Raw genomic sequence first — 19,157 nt, forward strand, 5'->3', positions numbered from 1 at the left:
TCCACTAGGTGATTTAATAAATGTCATGAAAACAACTGCTTCTTCTTACATAGCACAATGAAAGCCTTATTGGACATTTAGCATCTTACCTTTACTTTTTCACCATTAATCTCCACTGTCTTAATCATAAAATCAACTCCAATTGTGGCTCCTTGTCCTGGGGGAAAAAGACCCTAAAGCAGAAATAATAGAAAATAACAATAAGCAAACCTTTCAATTAAATGAAATCCTCCCCCACCCCACTGCCAGCCCCTTCCTTTGGCTGAGTTAACTGACCGAAGAGAGAACTCCGGTTAGTGCCATGGGAACCCTATCTAATTTATCTTTGTGTGTATGATTTGAGGGAGGAGAAAGGAGGATGAATGGGGGTGAAAGACATGTTGAAAGAAGAAGGAAGGGGAAACAGGGACCAAGAAAGGAGGAAGCAGACAGAGAGGGAAGGAAGAGAACTGGGAAAGGATGGGGGAATTAACTTCAAAGAATGAAACAAAAATCAGACACAAGGATTAAGACTCAGGAACATGGAGCCGTAGGGATGAAACTGGTATGGTTAGGGTGAGGGCAAAATGGGTAGGTGCTCTAAAAGATAAGATCCAGGAAGACTACAACTGGCTGTTAGCCTAGGGCATGAACGGCCATGGGTGTGAGCCACCAAGATGAAGAAACAAATAAGAAATCAACACAAGAAACATGAAGGAGACAGTGATGCTCTGAATTTCCCTCTCCCCTGAGAGTGATAACTATTTCCTCCATATAGATACAACTACATGAGATCAGGGCCAACGACCCTGGGACAGTGATTGAAAAAGATAAATTCATCCAGGGGGACAGAATAGTAGAAATAGCACCAGACTAAGAGGCAGCAAGCAGCCTAAGGAGCTCAGGGTGACCTCAGGCAAACCAGTCCCTCTCTGGTCTAACGTAAGTACTTCAAAACAAAGCTTTATATCAGATTGGAAGCTGAACTAAAAAGGTATGATTTTAGTAAAATTACATGTATACTGTAATTTACTGTTACATAATATTTCCCATAAGCTTAGAGAGGAAGTTGGAGGGAAGGAATTCTATCAAGAAAAAACCCTCCACCTAGTTTCTCTTTCCTCTTCACATTCACACTCCAGAAATTTTCAGAAATTAAAATAAAATGGACTTTATTAGCTCTGGGAGCTAAGATTGGGGGCACCATTAATTAAGTCTATTCCCTAATAAGAGAGGTCTTTAATTAAAGTCTGAACTTGAAAGACTGAGCATCAAACCGACAGCAAATGTTCCACTGCACGTCTGCAAACCATGTAAATATAAACACTCATAACTTCACTTACAAATATTGAATCAATTTTCTTCTATTTTGGTTTGGCTCAAACACAAGGCTGCCAAGCTTCAAGTTTATAGCTCCAGCTGTTTTGCAGTGGAACAAATGCCAAAAAATAAAACAAACCCTTCCCAATGTCTCCCTCATCATTTCATTCCCCAATTCCTCATGCCTCAAAACCAGCTGAATCCAATCCATTTTTAACTGTCAACTAAATAACAAAACCAAACATATTCCTGTCTATGAAACATGAACTCTAGGAGGGGTGGAGCTGAGGAGCCAAGAGAGGTGTAAAGTAAACAGAAAAGAAAAACTAAGGGGTGGTGGGCTTACTGGTTGGGCTTCCTTCATAGCTCAGTTGGTAAAGAATCCGCCTGCAATGAAGACCCTGGTTTGATTCCTGGGTTGGGAAAGATCCGCTGGAGAAGGGATAGGCTACCCACTCCAATATTCTTGGGCTTCCCTTGTGGCTCAGCTGGTAAAGAATCCACCTGTAATGTGGGAGACCTGGGTTCGATCCCTGGGTTGGGAAGATCCCCTGAAGAAGGGAAAGGCTACCCACTCCAGTATTCTGGCCTGAAGAATTCCATGGACTGTATAGTCCATAGGATCACAAAGAGTCTGCTAAATATAACTGTTTAAAAATGGAAACATTTCTGGACTTCCCTGGTGGTCCAGTAGTTTAGACTCCAAGCTTCCACTACAGGGGCACAGGTTCGATCCCTGGTAAGGAAACGAAGATCCCACATGCCTAGTGGTATGACCAAAAAAGGGGTGGGGAGGTATTTTTACCCCTAATGATGAGAATTAGGCTTTTAAATAAGAAAGGCCAGAATCCTATGGTCTCCGAGGAGAGAGCATGCAGAAGGTAAAAATGATCAAGCTGTGAGCTAGAAGATCTAGCTTCTCATCCCAGCCTTGCCACTAACATGATACGAGATTGCTAATAAGTCATTTCATTCCTCTAGACCTCAGGGTTTTTTTAACCTATAAAATGAGCAGAGTGGACTGAAAAATTTCTAAGGGAACTTTCAGTAATAAGACAAGGTCAAGGGAATTTTCGATAAAGGGGCTGCAAACTTCTCTACATCTCTGCAGTCTCATCCACTTGCTAAAAGCAGAAAAGATTACTAACGTTAGGTGGAAGTAAAACCAGCTGGAGTTTCAAATATTATGCCATGGCGGCTGACTGAACCCAGAAGCCAGTAAGCTTGTCATTTTTTATTTTACCCGACCATGGTTTAGGAGGTTTTCCCAGTGGCTTGGTGGTAAAGAATCTGCCTGCAACACAGGAGCAGCAGGAAATGTGGGTTCAGTCCCTGGGTGGGGAAGATCCTCTGGAAAAGGGAAGGGCAACCCACTCCAGTATTCTTGGTGGAGAATTCCAGAAACAGAGGAGCCTGGTGGGCTACAGTCCATAGGGCTGCAAAGAGTCGGACACAACTGAAGCAGCTTAGCACCACACGCATACCTGGCTTACTAACAAGTTCTCTTCTGTGTTCATTATCCTGGGAAAAACCTCGAAATTTCCAAAGATTACTCTGTGCCCTCCAGCTGTTTGTGTTATCCAATCTGCCTCTCCGGTTTTCCATAGAACCACAGGCTCTCAGAGCTAGAAGGGGACTTGGGGATCAAAGGAAAGCAGGGAGGCTGGGCAGGGCTCCCAGGCGAGCCGGGGCAGACTTGGGATGAAGGTCCAGGTCTTCTCCAGCCAGTGTACCCTCCCCAGCATCAAACTGCCCTCTGCCTTAGACAGGAGAGCTATTCTCAACTTCCCCACTAGCACTTGATGACAATGCAAGATGCGTCGTGCATGATAAATCCTGAAAAGGATGCCAGTCATCATTTTCCAGGAAAACACAAAAGAGGGTCAATCTCAGAATGATTTTCCACCCATTTCTGGGTAAAATCAGGTATATAATCTCTGGCAATAATTCCCAAAAGGGCAGCCCCCCAAAGGGCACTGGTACTGAGAACAAAAGACTCAACCCAGAGGGAACATCTAATTTGGTTCAAATGCTCCTTCATTGTTCTCATTTCATGCTCATGGAGTAGGTTAGAAAAATCAGCATATTTGGTTCTAAACCAAAATGATTCAGTCTGTTTTCTGGGAGGAATTGACAGGGCATCAGCAGGGAGTTTGAGTGGTTTAATTTGAATTTGAGTTTTTAAAAAGTTAACATGTGAGTTTAACTTGATGTCCAGACTCATTTCCACTTAATTATTATTGGTTTTCATTTGTATTATTATTAACGAGTAATCTGGGTGTTTTTTTTTAATCCAATAAGGTATTTTTGATGGGTTTCCCAGGTGGCTCAGTGGTAAAAGAATCTGCCTGCCAAGCAGGAAACATGGGTTCGACTCCTGGATTGTGAAGACTCCCTGGAGAAGTAAATGGCAACCAACTCCAATATTCTTGCCTGGAAAATCCCATGGACAGAGCCTGGAGGCCTACGGTCCATGGGGTCGCAAAGAGTTGGACATGACTTAGTGATTAAACAACAACAAAGGTATTTTTGATACTGAAGACTGAGAGCAAAACCACTCACCCCTTTCACCAGAGGAAGCCATGGGAGGCTTAGGAGGGCTGGTGGTAACTCACTGAGCCTGCTCCCTGGGGAGGGTTTAAACGCTCTAGCCTATACAAACTATTACGTATAAAACAAATAAGCTGTGTGGATCTTTTACACAACACAGGGAATACAGCCAACATTTTATAACTCTAAATGGAGTATAACCTTTTAAAAAGGGTGAATCACTATACTGCACACCTATAACATATAATATTGCTCACCAACTATACTTCAATTTAAAAAAATCAAAACAAAAGGAAAGAAAAGAGCAAAGGGTATTTCACAGAGGAAGGAATGGTCGTGTTCACCACTACAGAGATTTCATATAAGATGGAAAATTTTAAATGTCAAAACCAAACCTTCTAGTTTAGGCTATAGAACTGGTACACTTGGAAAGGGCTTGTTAAGGACTAGCAGCCAAGAGGCTGGGGTGGGTACCGCTTACCTATCCTATTAGGCTCCCCTAACCCTGTAGGCCCTGGTGCCTCAGCAGTAAAGAATCGGCCTGCCAAGCAGGAGACTCGAGTTCGATCCCTGGGTCGGGAAGATCCCCTGGAGGAGGGCATGGCAACCCACTCCAGTTTTCTTGCCTGGAGAATCCCATGGACAGAGGAGCCTGGCGGGCTGCAGCCCCGGGGGTTGCAAGAGTCAGACACGACTCAGGGACTAACCCACCACCTGCGGCTCCGCAGGCCACACACAGAAAGCCGACCCAGACCCCAGAGTTCTTACCTGAGTGAACCGTCGGACTAGGCACGTCTTCCCCACACCAGCATTGCCGATTAAAACAATTTTAAACAGGAAATCATAATCTTCCATACTCATTTACACAGCTGCAAGGCAAATACAGGGAGTGAGATGGGCCTGGTCAGACTCGCCCACAGAGCTCAAGCTTCGCCAGCCCGTCTCCCCGGGAAGCACGGGGCTGACTCATCAGAGGAGCAGCGCTCCCTCCCGTGACCCTGCCCCCGAGAGAGGAACGCAGGTGTGTGGTCACAGACGGCCTTTATCCCTTCCTGGTCCCCTCAACCACAGGCGCCCTTTCACCCGGTAACCTTTATTCTGCCAAGCAGTCGGGTCGCAGGTCGCTCCTGTGGTCAGCTGTTTTCTTTCAGCCGCAAAAAGGAGATTATGAACCTCTGCGCAGACAAGCTGGGGGTGCAAGGAAGCAGCGAAGCGGAGCCCATGCAAAGCTGAAAGGTGGTTTACGTAGATGCTGTGAGTGCCTCTGGGAGGAAGGGCTAGAGACTGGGAGTCTGAATGAAGGGAGGAAGCTTTCAGTCTCTTGCAAGTCCTGGGGGGCCTGGGGTCCTACTGGGGGGAGATGCTGCCATCTTCCCCTCAACCACCATCCTGCTGCTATTCACCTCCTGCCAGCCGTGTGGATGCTACAGCACCTCTCAAAGTGCCGACCTTCCATTTCCCTGGGCTACGTACCAGTATTTCCTCTGCCTGGGAAGCCCTCCTGCTCACTCACTGTGTGTGTGTGTGTGTGTGTGTGTTCATATTACAAACGTTTATTGAGTACTTGCCACTGTAGGGAATCAAGTTTATATAAAAAACAATCCCTGCCTTAACCTTTCTATGTTTGGAAGTTAGTCCTTTAAGGACTGATGGAAGCATCTCTTTCTCTCTGAGTTTTCTGCTCATCTTCCCCAAATAAACACGTTCACCATTCCTCTGTCCTAAAACTTCATAACATTCTTTGTTCTAATGTCTGCCTCATCTTTGAGGGAATGGATGACGTCTTTCAGCTCTATTTTCCTAGCCCATGGGACAGAGTTACACTTAGTCATATCTACTCTGTAGCATTAAATAATTAACTAATGAGCCTACGGCTGAAGTAAAGGCCTTAGTTTCTCAACTGTGCTAAAAAGACTACCCGCTTTGTCTCCTTCAGAGAACTGTTGCGAAAATTTAAAGGAAAAAAAGAAGACCATGTAAAACAGCCTTGGTACCCATAAAACCCATCCTGGCAAAAACAATTCAGTACCTACTATAGCACTGTTCTAGTCACTTAGACTTCCCTGATGGCTCAGAGGTAGGCAATCTGCCTGCCAAGCAGGAGACGCGAGTTTGATCCCTGGGTCGGGAAGATCCCCTGGAGAAGGGAATGGCAGCCCACTCCAGTCTTCCTGCCTGGAAAATCCCATGGACAGAGGAGCCTGGCGGGCTACAGTCCGTGAGGTTGCAATAGAGTCAGACAAGGCTGAGCGACTAAACACTAAAAACAGTCATCCGATAGGAAAGGCAGAGGTGAAATAGTCTCTGCCCTGGAGATCAACATGAGAAAAGCTACAGAACAATAATGAAGTTAGTCACCATTCAAGAAACCAGGAGCAGGGCTTATTTCACAAGGAGAAGACGGAACAAGCCTGGCGGACCGACTCTGGAGGGAATGGTAAAGGAGGGTCCGTGAGTGCAGGGGGCCAGGGGGCCTGGGAGTGCGGGGGGCAGCCCTGGGTGACGCCCACCTGCCGCGGAGCTCTGAGGGCTGAGGGCTGCAGGGATAGAGGGAGAGGCCACTGCGAAGCGACTGCGAAGGGGCCAGGGGAGTTCCACGTGCACAAGGGTGATTTCTATGTGGATTCCAGCGATCCTCCGAAAGACGACTGACAGCCAAGCCAACATGCACGTCTCTGTTCCCTGGGACAGCGGAGGAAAAGTATCTCTCTGGCAAGAATCTGGGTCCACAAATGGTCAGTCAACTCACCATATGTCAGGCACCATACTTGGCGCTTTATGTCTGTTTCCATTTCTTTTTACAAGTCTATGAGGCGGGTGTTTTATGTGACCTAGTTTACAGGTGAGTCAAGTGAGGGCAGTCCAAATATAAAGACAACAGCCAGGCTTCAAGTCCAGAAGACATACATGCCACCAAAAGGAGCCTCCCCTGTCTCCTCCTCTCACCAAGTTCTACTGGGCTTATTTATTGATATCTGTCTCACGTTCCAAGTGCATCCCTTAGCACACGCGTGCACGTGCATACACGACTGTGAGCATCATGAAAGCAGTGAAGTGTGTGTCTGGTTGAGCCCTGATCCTAGCCCCTCCGTATCATCATCATTGCTGTCACTACTGTCTTCACCACTACCACCATCATCACCATCACCTCGTTCTATATTATTAACTCATTCAATCCTCACAACACTCCTATCAGGTAGACACGACTAACATCCTAACTTGACAGATGGGGACGCTGACGCACAGGTTAAGAAGTCATTAAGATCCCACTTAAAGAGCTGATGGAGCTGAAAGTCAAACCCAGAGAGCCTGGGTCCAGCACCTACATTGCCCGAAGCACCACCCTAGAGTGTCTTTCACAAAGCCCGGCTCATACTAGCAACTTCAGAAAACCCTGACAAATTGAATGACGAGGGCAAAACCCAATAAATATTGATTTTCCTCTTCTTTTCCCCTCGGGGTTCAAATCCAAAATTCTTTCTACCACATTGGAGCAGTTTAGATAAGAATCAAGATCAGACTCCAGTTAAAAACACAAGGGTTAAAACTCAATAAAGCTGTTAAAAGCGAAAAAAAAAATCTCAGGATTAGGTGCAAGGAGAGCAGGAAGATGTGTGGCCATGTGACTCACACACAGACCACAACTCACACTTCCTAAGTCAATGAAAAGAGAATGTGGCCCTGGGTCAGGTGCTTTTTCTGTGCTCAGATCATTTGCAACACATTGATTTCTCCATCTTGGACAGAGGTCAAAGAAACAAAGCAGAAGATCGAGATGGGAATGTCCAAAAATAAAGGGCTGAGACACAGGGCTCCTAAGAGAAGGTCAGCAGAGCCCAGATTATGCACCTTCAGGGAAAGAAGGTGAAGTTACTTGGCCAGAATCACGCTCACAGTCAAGCTGCAGGCAGTGACCACCTGGAGCCAGCCACAGACTAAAAGCAAAGGTCCCGCCTCTTTCTATAAGAAATAACTTCAGTGCTCCATTGAATGGCTGTGGTTGTTTTCTTTTAAATAAACCTCTGAGAGGGAAAGTGTTTGGTCCCTTTAAACATGCAGACTGCCCATGGTGAACGCTGGCCTGTAAACTCCTGGGGATTGGCTGTGGTTACCGTTTTGTTTTTAATAGAAAACATACTGCTGGGTGAAAAGCTCACAAGACTGTCTGGAAACTGCGTTCTGAGGAAGTCTTCCTGTTTGGGAAGTAACAGAACAGCCCAGGCGTCACCAACCGCTGCGTGGTGACACAGCGTCCCGGGAGGGGGAATCCACTCAGAAGTTGTCAGTTACACCCCATCCCCAAAACTGACAACAAAAGTCACACCTTGTCTGGAGCAAACACGTCGAAAGATATGCCACTGGCCAAGCACAATTCTAGGAATTGTATGTTCTATTATTGTTGGTAATAGCTGACACTTATTCAATGATTCTCTTGTTAAAATTTTTAAAAACTTGTTTTTGGCGGTGCTGGGTCTTTGTTGCTGCAGGCAGGCTTTCTCAAGTTGCAGCGAGCAGGGGCTACTCTCCAGCTGCAGCACGCGGGTTGCTCATTGCAGTGGCTTCTCTTGTAATTCAGCGCTTCTGGCTCCTGCTGTCTAGTCGTTCAGTCGTGTCCGACTCTTTGTGACCCCATGGACCGTAGCCTGCCAGGCTCCTCTGTCCATGGGATTTCCCAGGCAAGAATACTGCAATGGGTTGCCATTTTCTTCTCTTCAATGTTTCTTACATGCCAGGTATTCTTCTACATGTATTTGCTCATTTACTCCTCACAATGTATGTGCATTCTAAGTCGCTCCACTCTGTGCGACCCCATGGACTGTAGCCCCGCCAGGCTCTTCTGTCCATGGGATTCTCCAGGCAAGAATACTGGAGTGGGTTGCCATGCCCTCCTCCTGGGGACCTTCCCAACCCAGGGATCAAACCTGGTTCTCCATTGCAGGCACATTCTTTACCACCTGGGAAGTCCCACAACGTATGAGGTAGGTACTATTATGACCATCCCTAACTTTCTGTTGTTCAGTCACTCAGTCTTGTCCGACTCTCTGCAATGCTATGGACTGCAGCACGCCAGGCTTCCCTGTCCTTCACCATCTCCTGGAATTTGCTCAAATTCATGTCCATTGAGTCGGTGATGCCATTCAACCATCTCGTCCTCTGTTGTCCCCTTCTCCTCCCACCTTCAATCTTTCCCAGCATCAGGGTCTTTTTCAGTGAGTCAGCTCTTCGCATGAGGTGGCCAGAGGATTGGACTTTCAGCTTCAGCATCAGTCCTTCCAAAAAACACCCAGGACTGATCTCCTTCAGGATGGACTGGTTGGACCTCCTTGCAGTCCAAGGGACTCTCAAGAGTCTTCTCCAACACCACAGTTCAAAAGCATCAATTCTTCAGTGCTCAGCCTTCTTGATGGTCCAATTCTCATATCCATACATGACTACTAGAAAAACCATAGCTTTGACTAGATGGACCTTTGTCGGCAAAGTAGTATCTCTGATTTTTAATATGTTGTCTAGGTTGGTCAAAGTTTTTCTTCCAAGGAGCAAGCATCTTTTAATTTCATGGCTGCAGTCACCATCTGCAGTAAGTGTGCAGCCCAAGAAAATAAAGTCTGTCACTGTTTTTATTGTTTCCCCATCTATCTGCCATGAAGTGATGGGACCAGATGCCATGATCTTAATTTTTTGAATGTTGAGTTTTAAGCCAGCTTTTTCACTCTCCTCTTTCAAGAGGCTCTTTAGTTCCTCTTCACTTTCTGCCAAAAGGGTGGTGTCATCTGTGTATCTGAGGTTATTGATATTTCTCCCAACAATCTTGATTCCAGCTTGCGCTTCACCCAGCTCAGCATTTCTCAAGATGCACTCTTCATATAAGTTAAATAAGCAGGGTGACAATATACAGCCTTGACATACTCCTTCCCCAATTTGGAACCAGTCTGTTGCTCCATGTCCAGTTCTAGCTGTTGCTTCTTGACCTGCATACAGGTTTCGCAGGAGGCAAGTAAGGTGGTCTGGTATTCCCATCTCTTTAAGAATTTTCCACAGTTTGCTGTGAAACACACCCGTCAAAGGCTTTAGCAGAGTCAATAAAGCAGATGTTTTTCTGGAACTCTCTTGCTTTTTCTATGATTCAACAGATGTTAGCAATTTGATCTCTGGTTCCTCTGCCTTTTCTAACTGAGGCACAGAGTGGTTATTCTAAAGTCAGGCAGCTAGTTAGTCTTAAGACCAGGACTCAAAGCCAGATGCATTTAACTCCTAATTTCAGCTCCTTCTGAAGCAGAATGCTGCTGCCCTCTGCCTGGTGGTAGACAGCACTGCTGTAACTGTCATGAGGACTGGAGGCTAAGCTGAAGGGACCCCCAGGCCTCTCTGAACTGCAGTGTTCTGGAAGCTCCCTACTCTGGGAGCAGCACACCCCACTGAAAGGGCCTCACTCTGACGCCAGTCACACAAGCACAGCTCCACCCTCCGTGCCCAGGTCTCTTTTCAGAGCTGGAGCCAGACTTTCGCCAGCAAACCACATCCACCATCCAGTTTGTCCTGTAACCAAGTGTCGGCACATGGGATATAAACAGGAACACTGCTCAGATAAACAAGCCAAGCCTCAAATACCGTAAATACCGCAATAGCTCTAAGTGGATATGTACATAAAATTCAAAAAAGGAAAAACAGATGAGGAAAAGAAAAACATGAGTTTAAAAAAGATAAGGAGGGGCTTCCCTGGTGGCTCCATGGGAAAGAATTCCCCTGCCAGTGCAAGAGACATGGGTTCGATCCCTGGTTGCGGAAGATCTCACATGCCTCAGAGCAACTAAACCTGAGGGCCACGACTGTTGAGTCTGTGCTGAAGAGTCGGGGACCCACAACTACTGAGCGCATCTGCTGCAACTACTGAAGCCGGCATGCCCTAGAGGCCACGCTCCACAACAAGAGAAGGCCCCGCAATGAGAAGCCCACGTACTGCAACTGGAGAGTAGCCTGCACTCTCTGCAACTAGAAAAAAGCCCATGCAGCAATTAAGAACCAGCACAATCAAAAATAAATAAATAAATAGATCATGCTTAAATATATATTTTTAAAAAGATAAGGAAACAAGATGTGCTGTGAAAAGCTTAAAAGGAAAAAATAAAAAACATTCTAAGCAATGTGATTTTGGCAACATAAAAGCACTTATCAAAGTGACCTTTTCAAAAAACAAAACAAACTGTATTCACTGCTGTACATCAGAACATTCTCCCCCTGCTCTCTTGGGCTCAGCACAACCAATAAAAGTCAAGGCTTCCAGTGAACAAGGGCCAGATCCCTGCACTGCCTTCTGTCCCCCAGCCCCCGCCAAAGAAAATGATATTTGGGGCACTTGTCCTTGTTCAAAAGCTGTATGTCTCATGCAGGTCCTTCTCCTGTTCAAGGTCTCAACCTTGCTCTATAAACCAAGGGCGTGGGTGAACAGGAGCCGTGGCTGCTCCCCAGGGGAGCCCCTCCCCAGCACTGCACGTGCCGCCCCTTCGCTAACCCAAAAAGGCAGCATGAGTGTTCCAGGAAAGCGAGAGACCCGGGTCAGCCAAGGAGCTGGGTAAAGTTCCCTCGTCCATAAAGCGGGGATTTATGAGGCTTCCCTGGCGGCTCAGTGGTAAAGAATCTGCCTGCCAAGCAGGAGATGTGGGTTCAATCCCTGGGCCCAGCAGATTTCTCTGGAGAAGGAAATGGCAACCCACTCCAGTATTTCTGCCTGGAGAATTCCATGGACAGAGGAGCCTGGAGGGCTACAGTCCATGGGGTCGCAAAGAGTCGGACACAAATTAGTGACTAAACAACAACATTGGAACCTACATCACTGAGTTGCAAATCAGGAAATAAACAGAAAAGCAGTATGTAAAAAAATATACAATAATCAAATGTTTTCAAAAGCATAATCATCAAGCTTTTTTAATCCCTAACCCTCAATCAAGAGTCATATATACTGACTGCAGAGCATATAGTCAAACAAGAAGGAAAGAAAGTCTTTAGGGAAAATCTCTTTCCCTACCCACACCCACCCCGGGGACAGTACAGTTAATAATTTGTTCTACAATATTTTAGCTTTTTTAGTATATATATTCTCACATCAATGTGTTTATTTTTTAATGTACAGATTTTTAAAACAAAAACAGAATCACAATATTATACAAACTCTTTTTTATTTTCTACAGAGGGCTTGGAGAAGGAAATGGCAACCCACTCCAGTATTCTTGCCTGGAAAATCCCATGGACAGAGGAGGCTGGCAGGCTACGTACACTCCATAGGATTACAAAGAGTCAGATACGACTGAGTGACTTACACACTGAGGGCTATTTTTCCAAAACCCCAAATCAGAACTCATGGTCTGCAAATAGAACAGACACCCGGAAGGCCCATCAGCATTCACTCAACATTTGCTCCTATGACCCTAAAAATGCAGGAAGTTGGGGGGGAGGGGGGCGGGCCAGTGACATAACTTCGAGAAACACTAAATACTATAACCCAGGGCTGGAGACTTAAAAGGTTCTGAAAACTTTTCTACAATGAAGAAAACTGGTTAACTGTTTAATCCAGGATTTACCAAACATGATTTTAGCTGAAAAATCTTCTAAGATTAATACCTTTTACTAGCCCTTGCCACTTGGACTCCATGAAACATGAGTATGGTAAATGCTATTTTATAGCATTTGAAATCAGGGCTATTCAGATAGGGTTTTAGAAGGAGGGATGGAGGGAGGGAGGAGGGAAGGATGGGAGGGAAGATGGAAGGAGGTACAGATCCATTTAAATTTCAATTTCAGATAGCAACAAATAAACTGCAGTATGTTTGCTCTAAATATTACATGGGACATATGAATAATTTTTAGTAGATAAGTATAACCCCAATATTGCATAGAACATACTTATATTGCTACTATAAAGTTATTAGTTGTTTATCTGAAATTCAAATTTAACCGGGCTGCTGCTGCCAAGTCACTTCAGTCGTATCCGACTCTCTGCAACCCCATGAACGGCAGCCCACCAGGCTCCCCCATCCCTGGGATTTTCCAGGCAAGAGTACTGGAGTGGGTTGCCATTTCCTTCTCCAATGCGTGAAAGTGAAAAGTGAAAATGAAGTCGCCCAGTCATGTCCGACTCTTAGCGACCCCATGGACTGCAGCCTACCAGGCTCCCCCATCCCTGGGATTTTCCAGGCAAGAGTACTGGAGTGGGGTGCCATTGCCTTCTCCATTTAACCGGGCATCCTACACTTTATCTAGCAATTCCTACCCTGAGAAAAATTGGACTCATCAGGTCTAGGAGAAACAGAGAGACCCTGAACACAGCCCCAGCAGTGGAGGAAGATGGGTAGGGCCCGAGAAACAAGATAGGAAACTGATGAATCCAAAACCACCAAATGAGGACTAGAAAAGGGCAACCAGTGACATCTGAAGAAAGCATTACTGAGCTGGGGCTCTCCGGTCTGGGCCGGGCTGCAGGGTCTGCGTGCAGACAGACACACAGGGCTGAGAAGGTGGTTCTCCCTCTCCCGGACAATCACGGGGCGCTGCGGACTTTCCTCCAAGTTTATCTCCACACGTGCTCTGTCTGCGGCAGGGGGCTGTGCCGTCAACGGCTCCTCCCGTCTGCTCTTAAAGACAAGGACCACACTTCAACAGGGTACTCATGTCTGCATACTCCCCTGGCGGTGTTCAAGAAGCCTACGTCGAACTGGAAGGACTTGATCTGTCTTGTGCTCTAACAAGCTTCTGTCTCAGGAAGCTCATTATTGCTTAATTACTAGAAGGCAATTACTAAACATTACTATAATCAAGCACTGCAAGCTCACTTGCTTTACATCAGCTGCTAATTTCAGGTTATTGCAAGTTAATTATTCTCCCCAGCCAGGGATGGCAAACACCCACCTGTGCCGTGGCTGCTTCTCATTCATCAGGCCCTAATCTCCGGCATCTTTGTCATGGCCCTTTACAGTTGACCAAATGCTTTCACAGACATGATCTAATCTGGACCTCTCCACAAGAACTGGTTCTTATCATTCATTATGCAGGTGAGGAAACCAAGGGTTTAAGTGATTCACCCTAAGTCACACGCTGGTGAGTTGCAAGGTGACCTCTGTATCCCACGCACCTCAAACTTCTCCCCTTGTGGGAACACCCTCTGTTTTCCCAGGTTCCTGGGTATTTGGACCATGATTTGAACACTTAATTATATGCCAGGAACTATTCTGTTTCCATACATAATCTTATTTAACCTTTTCAATAGCCTCACTAAGTAGGCATTATTATTCCTATTCCACAGATAAAGAAATTGAGGTTCAGAGAGGTTAACTTATTTGTTTAAAATTACACAGCTAATGAGCTAAAGTGCTAGGATTCAAAACCCATGTTTTTCTGTGAAAAAAATTAAGCTGGAATCCTGTCTCACTCCTCTTACTAAAATAAATTCCAGATGGATTAGAGATTTGGATTTTTAAAAATGAAAACATGCAAGTGCTAGAAGAAAGCATGATATACATAAATACAGAAATCTTAAAGTGAGGAAGGTTTTCTAAGAATTGCCCAAACTCAAAGCCATTAAATAAAGATATTGATCCATCTGACTAATTTTTAAAAATTCTGCATCATAAAACAAGATGAACTAAAATATCTGAAATGCATGTAACTAAGGGCTAATTTCCTATAAAAATCAATAAGAAAAGATGAATAACCCAATAGAAAAAAAGGGTAAAAGACATAAGGAGACAGTTTATCAGATGAAATTAAAATGGTGCTTACATTAAAAAAAAAATCAGCCTTGCTCATGAGTAAATTCAAACTATAATGAATTTATAAATTATAATTTATGATGAAAACTACAATGAATTTGTAATCAGAGGCCATTTTTCATATCACATTGGCAACGTTCACTCTGTATTGGACAGAGTATAGAGAAATGGGGCACCTGTATACTGCTGGTGGGAGGCAAACCAATGCAATTTCTACGGAAGGCTATACTGACCGAAAACTAAAAAGGCTATTATACTCCCTCTGACTCAACAATTCTACTTCGAGGAATTTATCCTGCACTGATACTGATACATATGTTCAAATACACATGGAGTGGGATATATTACAACACTGTTTATAATAGCATATATGAAATCAGCCTAACTCCATCAGCTGCAAAATAGTTGTACAGACTGTGAAAACTATACATCAATATTCCACGCGGTCTGCAAAATACATTAAGTGAAAGAAGCAAGGTGGAGAAGAGTGTGCGTAGTGTGAAAAGCTGCTGCTGCCTCACTTGCTCAGTCGTGTCTGATTCTTTGCAACCCCATGGACTGTAGCCCGCCAGGCTCCTCTGTTCATGGGATTTTCCCGGCAAGGATACTGGAGTGAGTCGCCATTTCCTCCCCCAGGGGATCTTCCTGACTCAGGGATCAAACCCGTCTCTCCAGAGTCTCCTGCCCTGCAGGCAGATTCTTTACCCCTGAGCCACTGTGGAAGCCCGTAGTATGAAAAGAGGGCACATAATTAATTAACTGCATCTGCATGTGTCCCCAGGTGGCACTAGAGGTAAAGAGTCTGCCTGTAATGTAGGAGACGTAAGGGACCGTGGGTTCAATCTCTGAAGACCCCTGCAGGAGGGCATGGCAACCCACTCCAGTATTCCTGCCTGGAGAATCCCAGGTACAGAGGAGCCTGGCGGGCTACAGTCCGCAGGGTCGCAGAGTCAGACATGGCTGAAGCGGCTTAGCACAGCCCAGCACATCTGCATAAAACATCTCCAGAAAAACTACAAAAGAAAACTAGAACAGTGTCTGCTTTTGGAGAGACTATAGTATCTAGCTCTTTTTGGGAAAGAAGATAACCTCCAACTCTTAATAAATTAGAGGGACTTCCCTGATGGTCCAGTAGCTAAGACTCCACACTCCCAAGGCAGGGGGCCCAGGTTTGATTCCCGGTCAGGGAACTAGATCCCATTTGCTGTAACTAAGACCCAGTGCAGCCAAATAAATATTAAAAAAAAAAAAAAATTATCCTCTGCCCTTTCATTCAGTCTTACAATAGTGCTTAAAAGACAAGGTAGCTAAAAAAAAAAAAAAAAAAGACAAGGTAGCTATCCTAATACAGTGAAAGGGGCCCTTTTAAAAATATCTATTGGAGGTGCTCTGTCTGTCTCTTTCTGTTTTCTCTTTGCTCTGCTGCACCCCTTACTGTAACAGAGACCCTCTAAGGAATGTCCCACCCAGCTTCTGGAGTTGCCTTTTCCAGCTTGTGGTGTATATTAAACCACGTCGTTCTACATGGTGGGCTCATTCTTTCACGCCAAATTCCTTTAAAACCAAGTATCCATCATGTGTGTGACGGCCAAATCCAACGGGGAGAACGATAGGCTATTTGTGTCCCTAATAAAAACAAAACTCTTGCCCATGAGGCTCATGTACTGCCGCTCAGAAACTGCTATCACTGGGCTCTGACACAGAACCTTCCTGAGCAGGCAGGGGGAACCTGTCTTCTTCTCCCCATGTTACAGAAATGGGCTTTGAAAGGACGAAGAGTGACTTGCCTCAAGCTGCGCAGCCTGCAAGCGACAGTCAGAAGAGACACCTGGGTCCCCTGACTCTAAGTCAGAGCTGCTGCCAGGACAAATAAAGTCCGCAAATATACATGCTACTGGGCAAGGCTGGGGCCTAACCAGCAGGGAGGCTGGCAGGGACCCGTGGATGGGAGGGAGGTCAAAAGCAGCCCTGGGTTTGCTTGCGTTTCCAACTGGGGAGGGGTATTATGAACCCAATAAAAGGGAGGAAAAAGAAAAAAAAAAAAAGCAGCCTCTGAGATTTTTTTGGGGGGGGCAGGGGGGGGCTGCTCCAGGACTTCTTAGAAGCATGCAGGATGTTTAGTTGCAGCACGTGGGATTTAGTTCCTTGACCAGGGACCGAACCTGGGCCACCTGCTTTGGAAGCACAGAGTCTCAGTCACTGGACCACCAGGGAAGTCCCAAGAATATTTTTTGAGACACATGAAAAATAAAGATAAAAAAAAAAAAGTAGGCCTGAGTATTATTTTCAAAGGCAAGACAGTAAGATATTTTATTCTTCGTACACATTATCTTCCATATTTTCCTCTTTCCCCGAAATACAAAATGGATTTGGGAATCCAGAGGAATAAGGAAAGTGAAAAGTAACCCAAGGAAAGGCATTTCACGAGAACAGTTCACCAAAGGCCACATCGGAACGATCCTGCTTAAGTAAACAACGCTCTTTGACTTGCCGCGGTGAGAAGGCGTCACTGCCCTGGGCCCCGATGTGTCTTCCCGCAGAGAAGGGGGACGAGGGGGACGAGGGGGACGAGGGGGAGGGCCGCCCCCCACCCACCTGGGCCCCAGATCCCCGCGCACTCCCCCGGCAGGCAGAGCTAATTTGGTTTGCACCGCAGCACCTGAGAACAGGTGCTTGCCGGAGAGTCACGAATACAATGCCCCTTGTCTCCCAGGGAGAAGGAAGATACCCTTCCACTCGTTAATCCCTTTCCAAGATGGGGAGCTTCTGTCTGCAAAAACATGTTTGTTGCACTGATCTAAGAAAACGCCTTCCCAGACCCAACTTGCTGTTTCCGGCTCCTGCACAAGCCTGCCAGGCTCCCTCTGTTGTCCTCCTCCAACAATAAACAATACCACCCGCCAAGAGCTCTGGGGAGGCGGGGAAGGTCTGTTCTCCACATTCTGTAAATCAGGGAGTGTGTCTAATCTTTCCTCCGCAGAAGCTTTCCTGCGCCTGTTTGGCTGGGCCGGAAGGGCCTCGTTATCAGCATCCTTAGGCTCCTCCCCCCGGCTGAGATTCAGTGCGGCTGGGCCAGGCGACCAGAGGTCAGAGCTTCAGCCCCAAGCGCTTCCCCCCAAGGCAGACCAGGGATGGGGGTATCTCCCTCCCTGTCACCCCAGGCTGGACCCTACCCTCAGCTGTTAAACAGATTCCCTCCTCACTGGAAGCAGAAGAAAAGGAAAAGGGGAAGCAAATGTCCACATGCTCTGTGACTCAAATGGAGGAGGATAAAATGTAGCAATTCTCCCAAGTTTTATCTCCCGAGACCTTGCCAGGTCCCCTGTCAACACAGAAGAATGCCTATTTGTCTAGAGTGTAGATGCTTTATACACATGAGCCGATTTCATCCTTGAAACAGGCTTGTGGGGTGAGATTTCTTGGTGACTATCAATAACCTTTTACATCTATAGAAGGCCTCAGGTTTGCTGTCCTAAAAATTATCTTATCTGTATGTGTGTTGCCCAGTTGTGTCTGACTCTTTGCAATCCCATAGGCTTTAGCCCGCCAGGCTCCTTCATGGAATTCTCCAGGCAAGAATACTGCAGTGGGTGCCATTCCCTTCTCCAGGGGATCTTCCCGGCCCAGGGATGGAACCTAGGTTTCCTGCAACGCAGGCGGATTCTTTACCATCCGCGCCACCAGGGAAGACCCTTATCTGTATCCTTGCAAATTCCTTCATGGAATATGGGATAAAAATTCTCCTCCAGTCTACCCCGCGCGCGCGCACACACACACACACACGCACACACACAGAAGGCCACAAGCCATTTGTCGCCAAGGCTTGCTCATGTGCTGTCAGAAAGGTAGCCTGGGGCTTCCCTGGTGGTGCAGTAGATAAGAATCTACCTGCTAGTGCAGGGGACGTGGGTTCCCAATGTGGGAGGATCCCACACGCCTCAGAGCAAGTCGGGCCTGTGCTACAACTACTGAGCTCACAGCTGCAACTGAAGTCCGTGCGCCCAGAGTCTGTGCTCCCCGAGAGACGCCACGCCATGAGAAGCCCAAACACCACAGCCAAAGAGTAGCCTCCTGCTCGCCACAACTAGAGAAAGCCTGCACAAAAGCAATGCAGTGCAGCCAAAAATAAATAAAATGGAAAAAGAAAGAAGAAAGCAAGAAATGTAGCCTGAATACCCGCCTCCACTGTACCTTTGTCTCTGCTGCACCAGCCTGGATCCAGCCCTTGTCCCCTCTCACCCAGCCAGCAATGTCTAACCAGGTTAAGTGTAACAAGGAACGACTGTCCTCACTAGCAGGCCTTCAATATTTATCAAAAGCCTTAACAACATCCACGCTCTTTGATCTAGCAATTTTGCTTCTGGGAGTTTTCCCTAAGGAATGATTCCAAGATGTACACACAGATTTATTCACAGTAGCGCACAAAGAAAGTTCGTTCCAGTATTACTTAGAATAGTCCCCAAAAACGAAAACGGAGCGGGTAAAGCCTCTTCCAACAGTGGAGAAATGGTTACATGGAACCACATGATGTAACATTATGAAACATAT

The 19,157-nt window shown here is 46.1% G+C and overlaps 1 protein-coding gene across 7 annotated transcripts in view; it reads right to left on the minus strand.

Annotated features, from left to right (window-relative positions):
* RAB30 (RAB30, member RAS oncogene family) overlaps window positions 1-19,157 on the minus strand; it is a 93,244-nt gene that overhangs the window by 16,002 nt on the left and 58,085 nt on the right. For 2 of the 7 annotated variants that reach the window (XM_061168407.1, XM_061168413.1), the window contains exons 2-3: window positions 4,618-4,718; window positions 90-173 (exon numbers count right to left, since the gene is read on the minus strand). In XM_061168407.1, coding sequence (XP_061024390.1) covers window positions 90-173; window positions 4,618-4,710 — 177 coding nt within the window. In that variant the 5' untranslated portion in view covers window positions 4,711-4,718. Of the gene's footprint in view, window positions 1-89; window positions 174-1,645; window positions 1,785-4,617; window positions 4,864-4,940; window positions 5,056-19,157 lie in introns of those variants that run through there. The other 5 variants (XM_061168419.1, XM_061168404.1, XM_061168424.1 and 2 more) reach the window with 5 other exon arrangements.

The sequence above is a fragment of the Dama dama genome, chromosome 2 (genome assembly GCF_033118175.1).
Source record: "Dama dama isolate Ldn47 chromosome 2, ASM3311817v1, whole genome shotgun sequence".
NCBI lineage: Eukaryota > Metazoa > Chordata > Mammalia > Artiodactyla > Cervidae > Dama > Dama dama.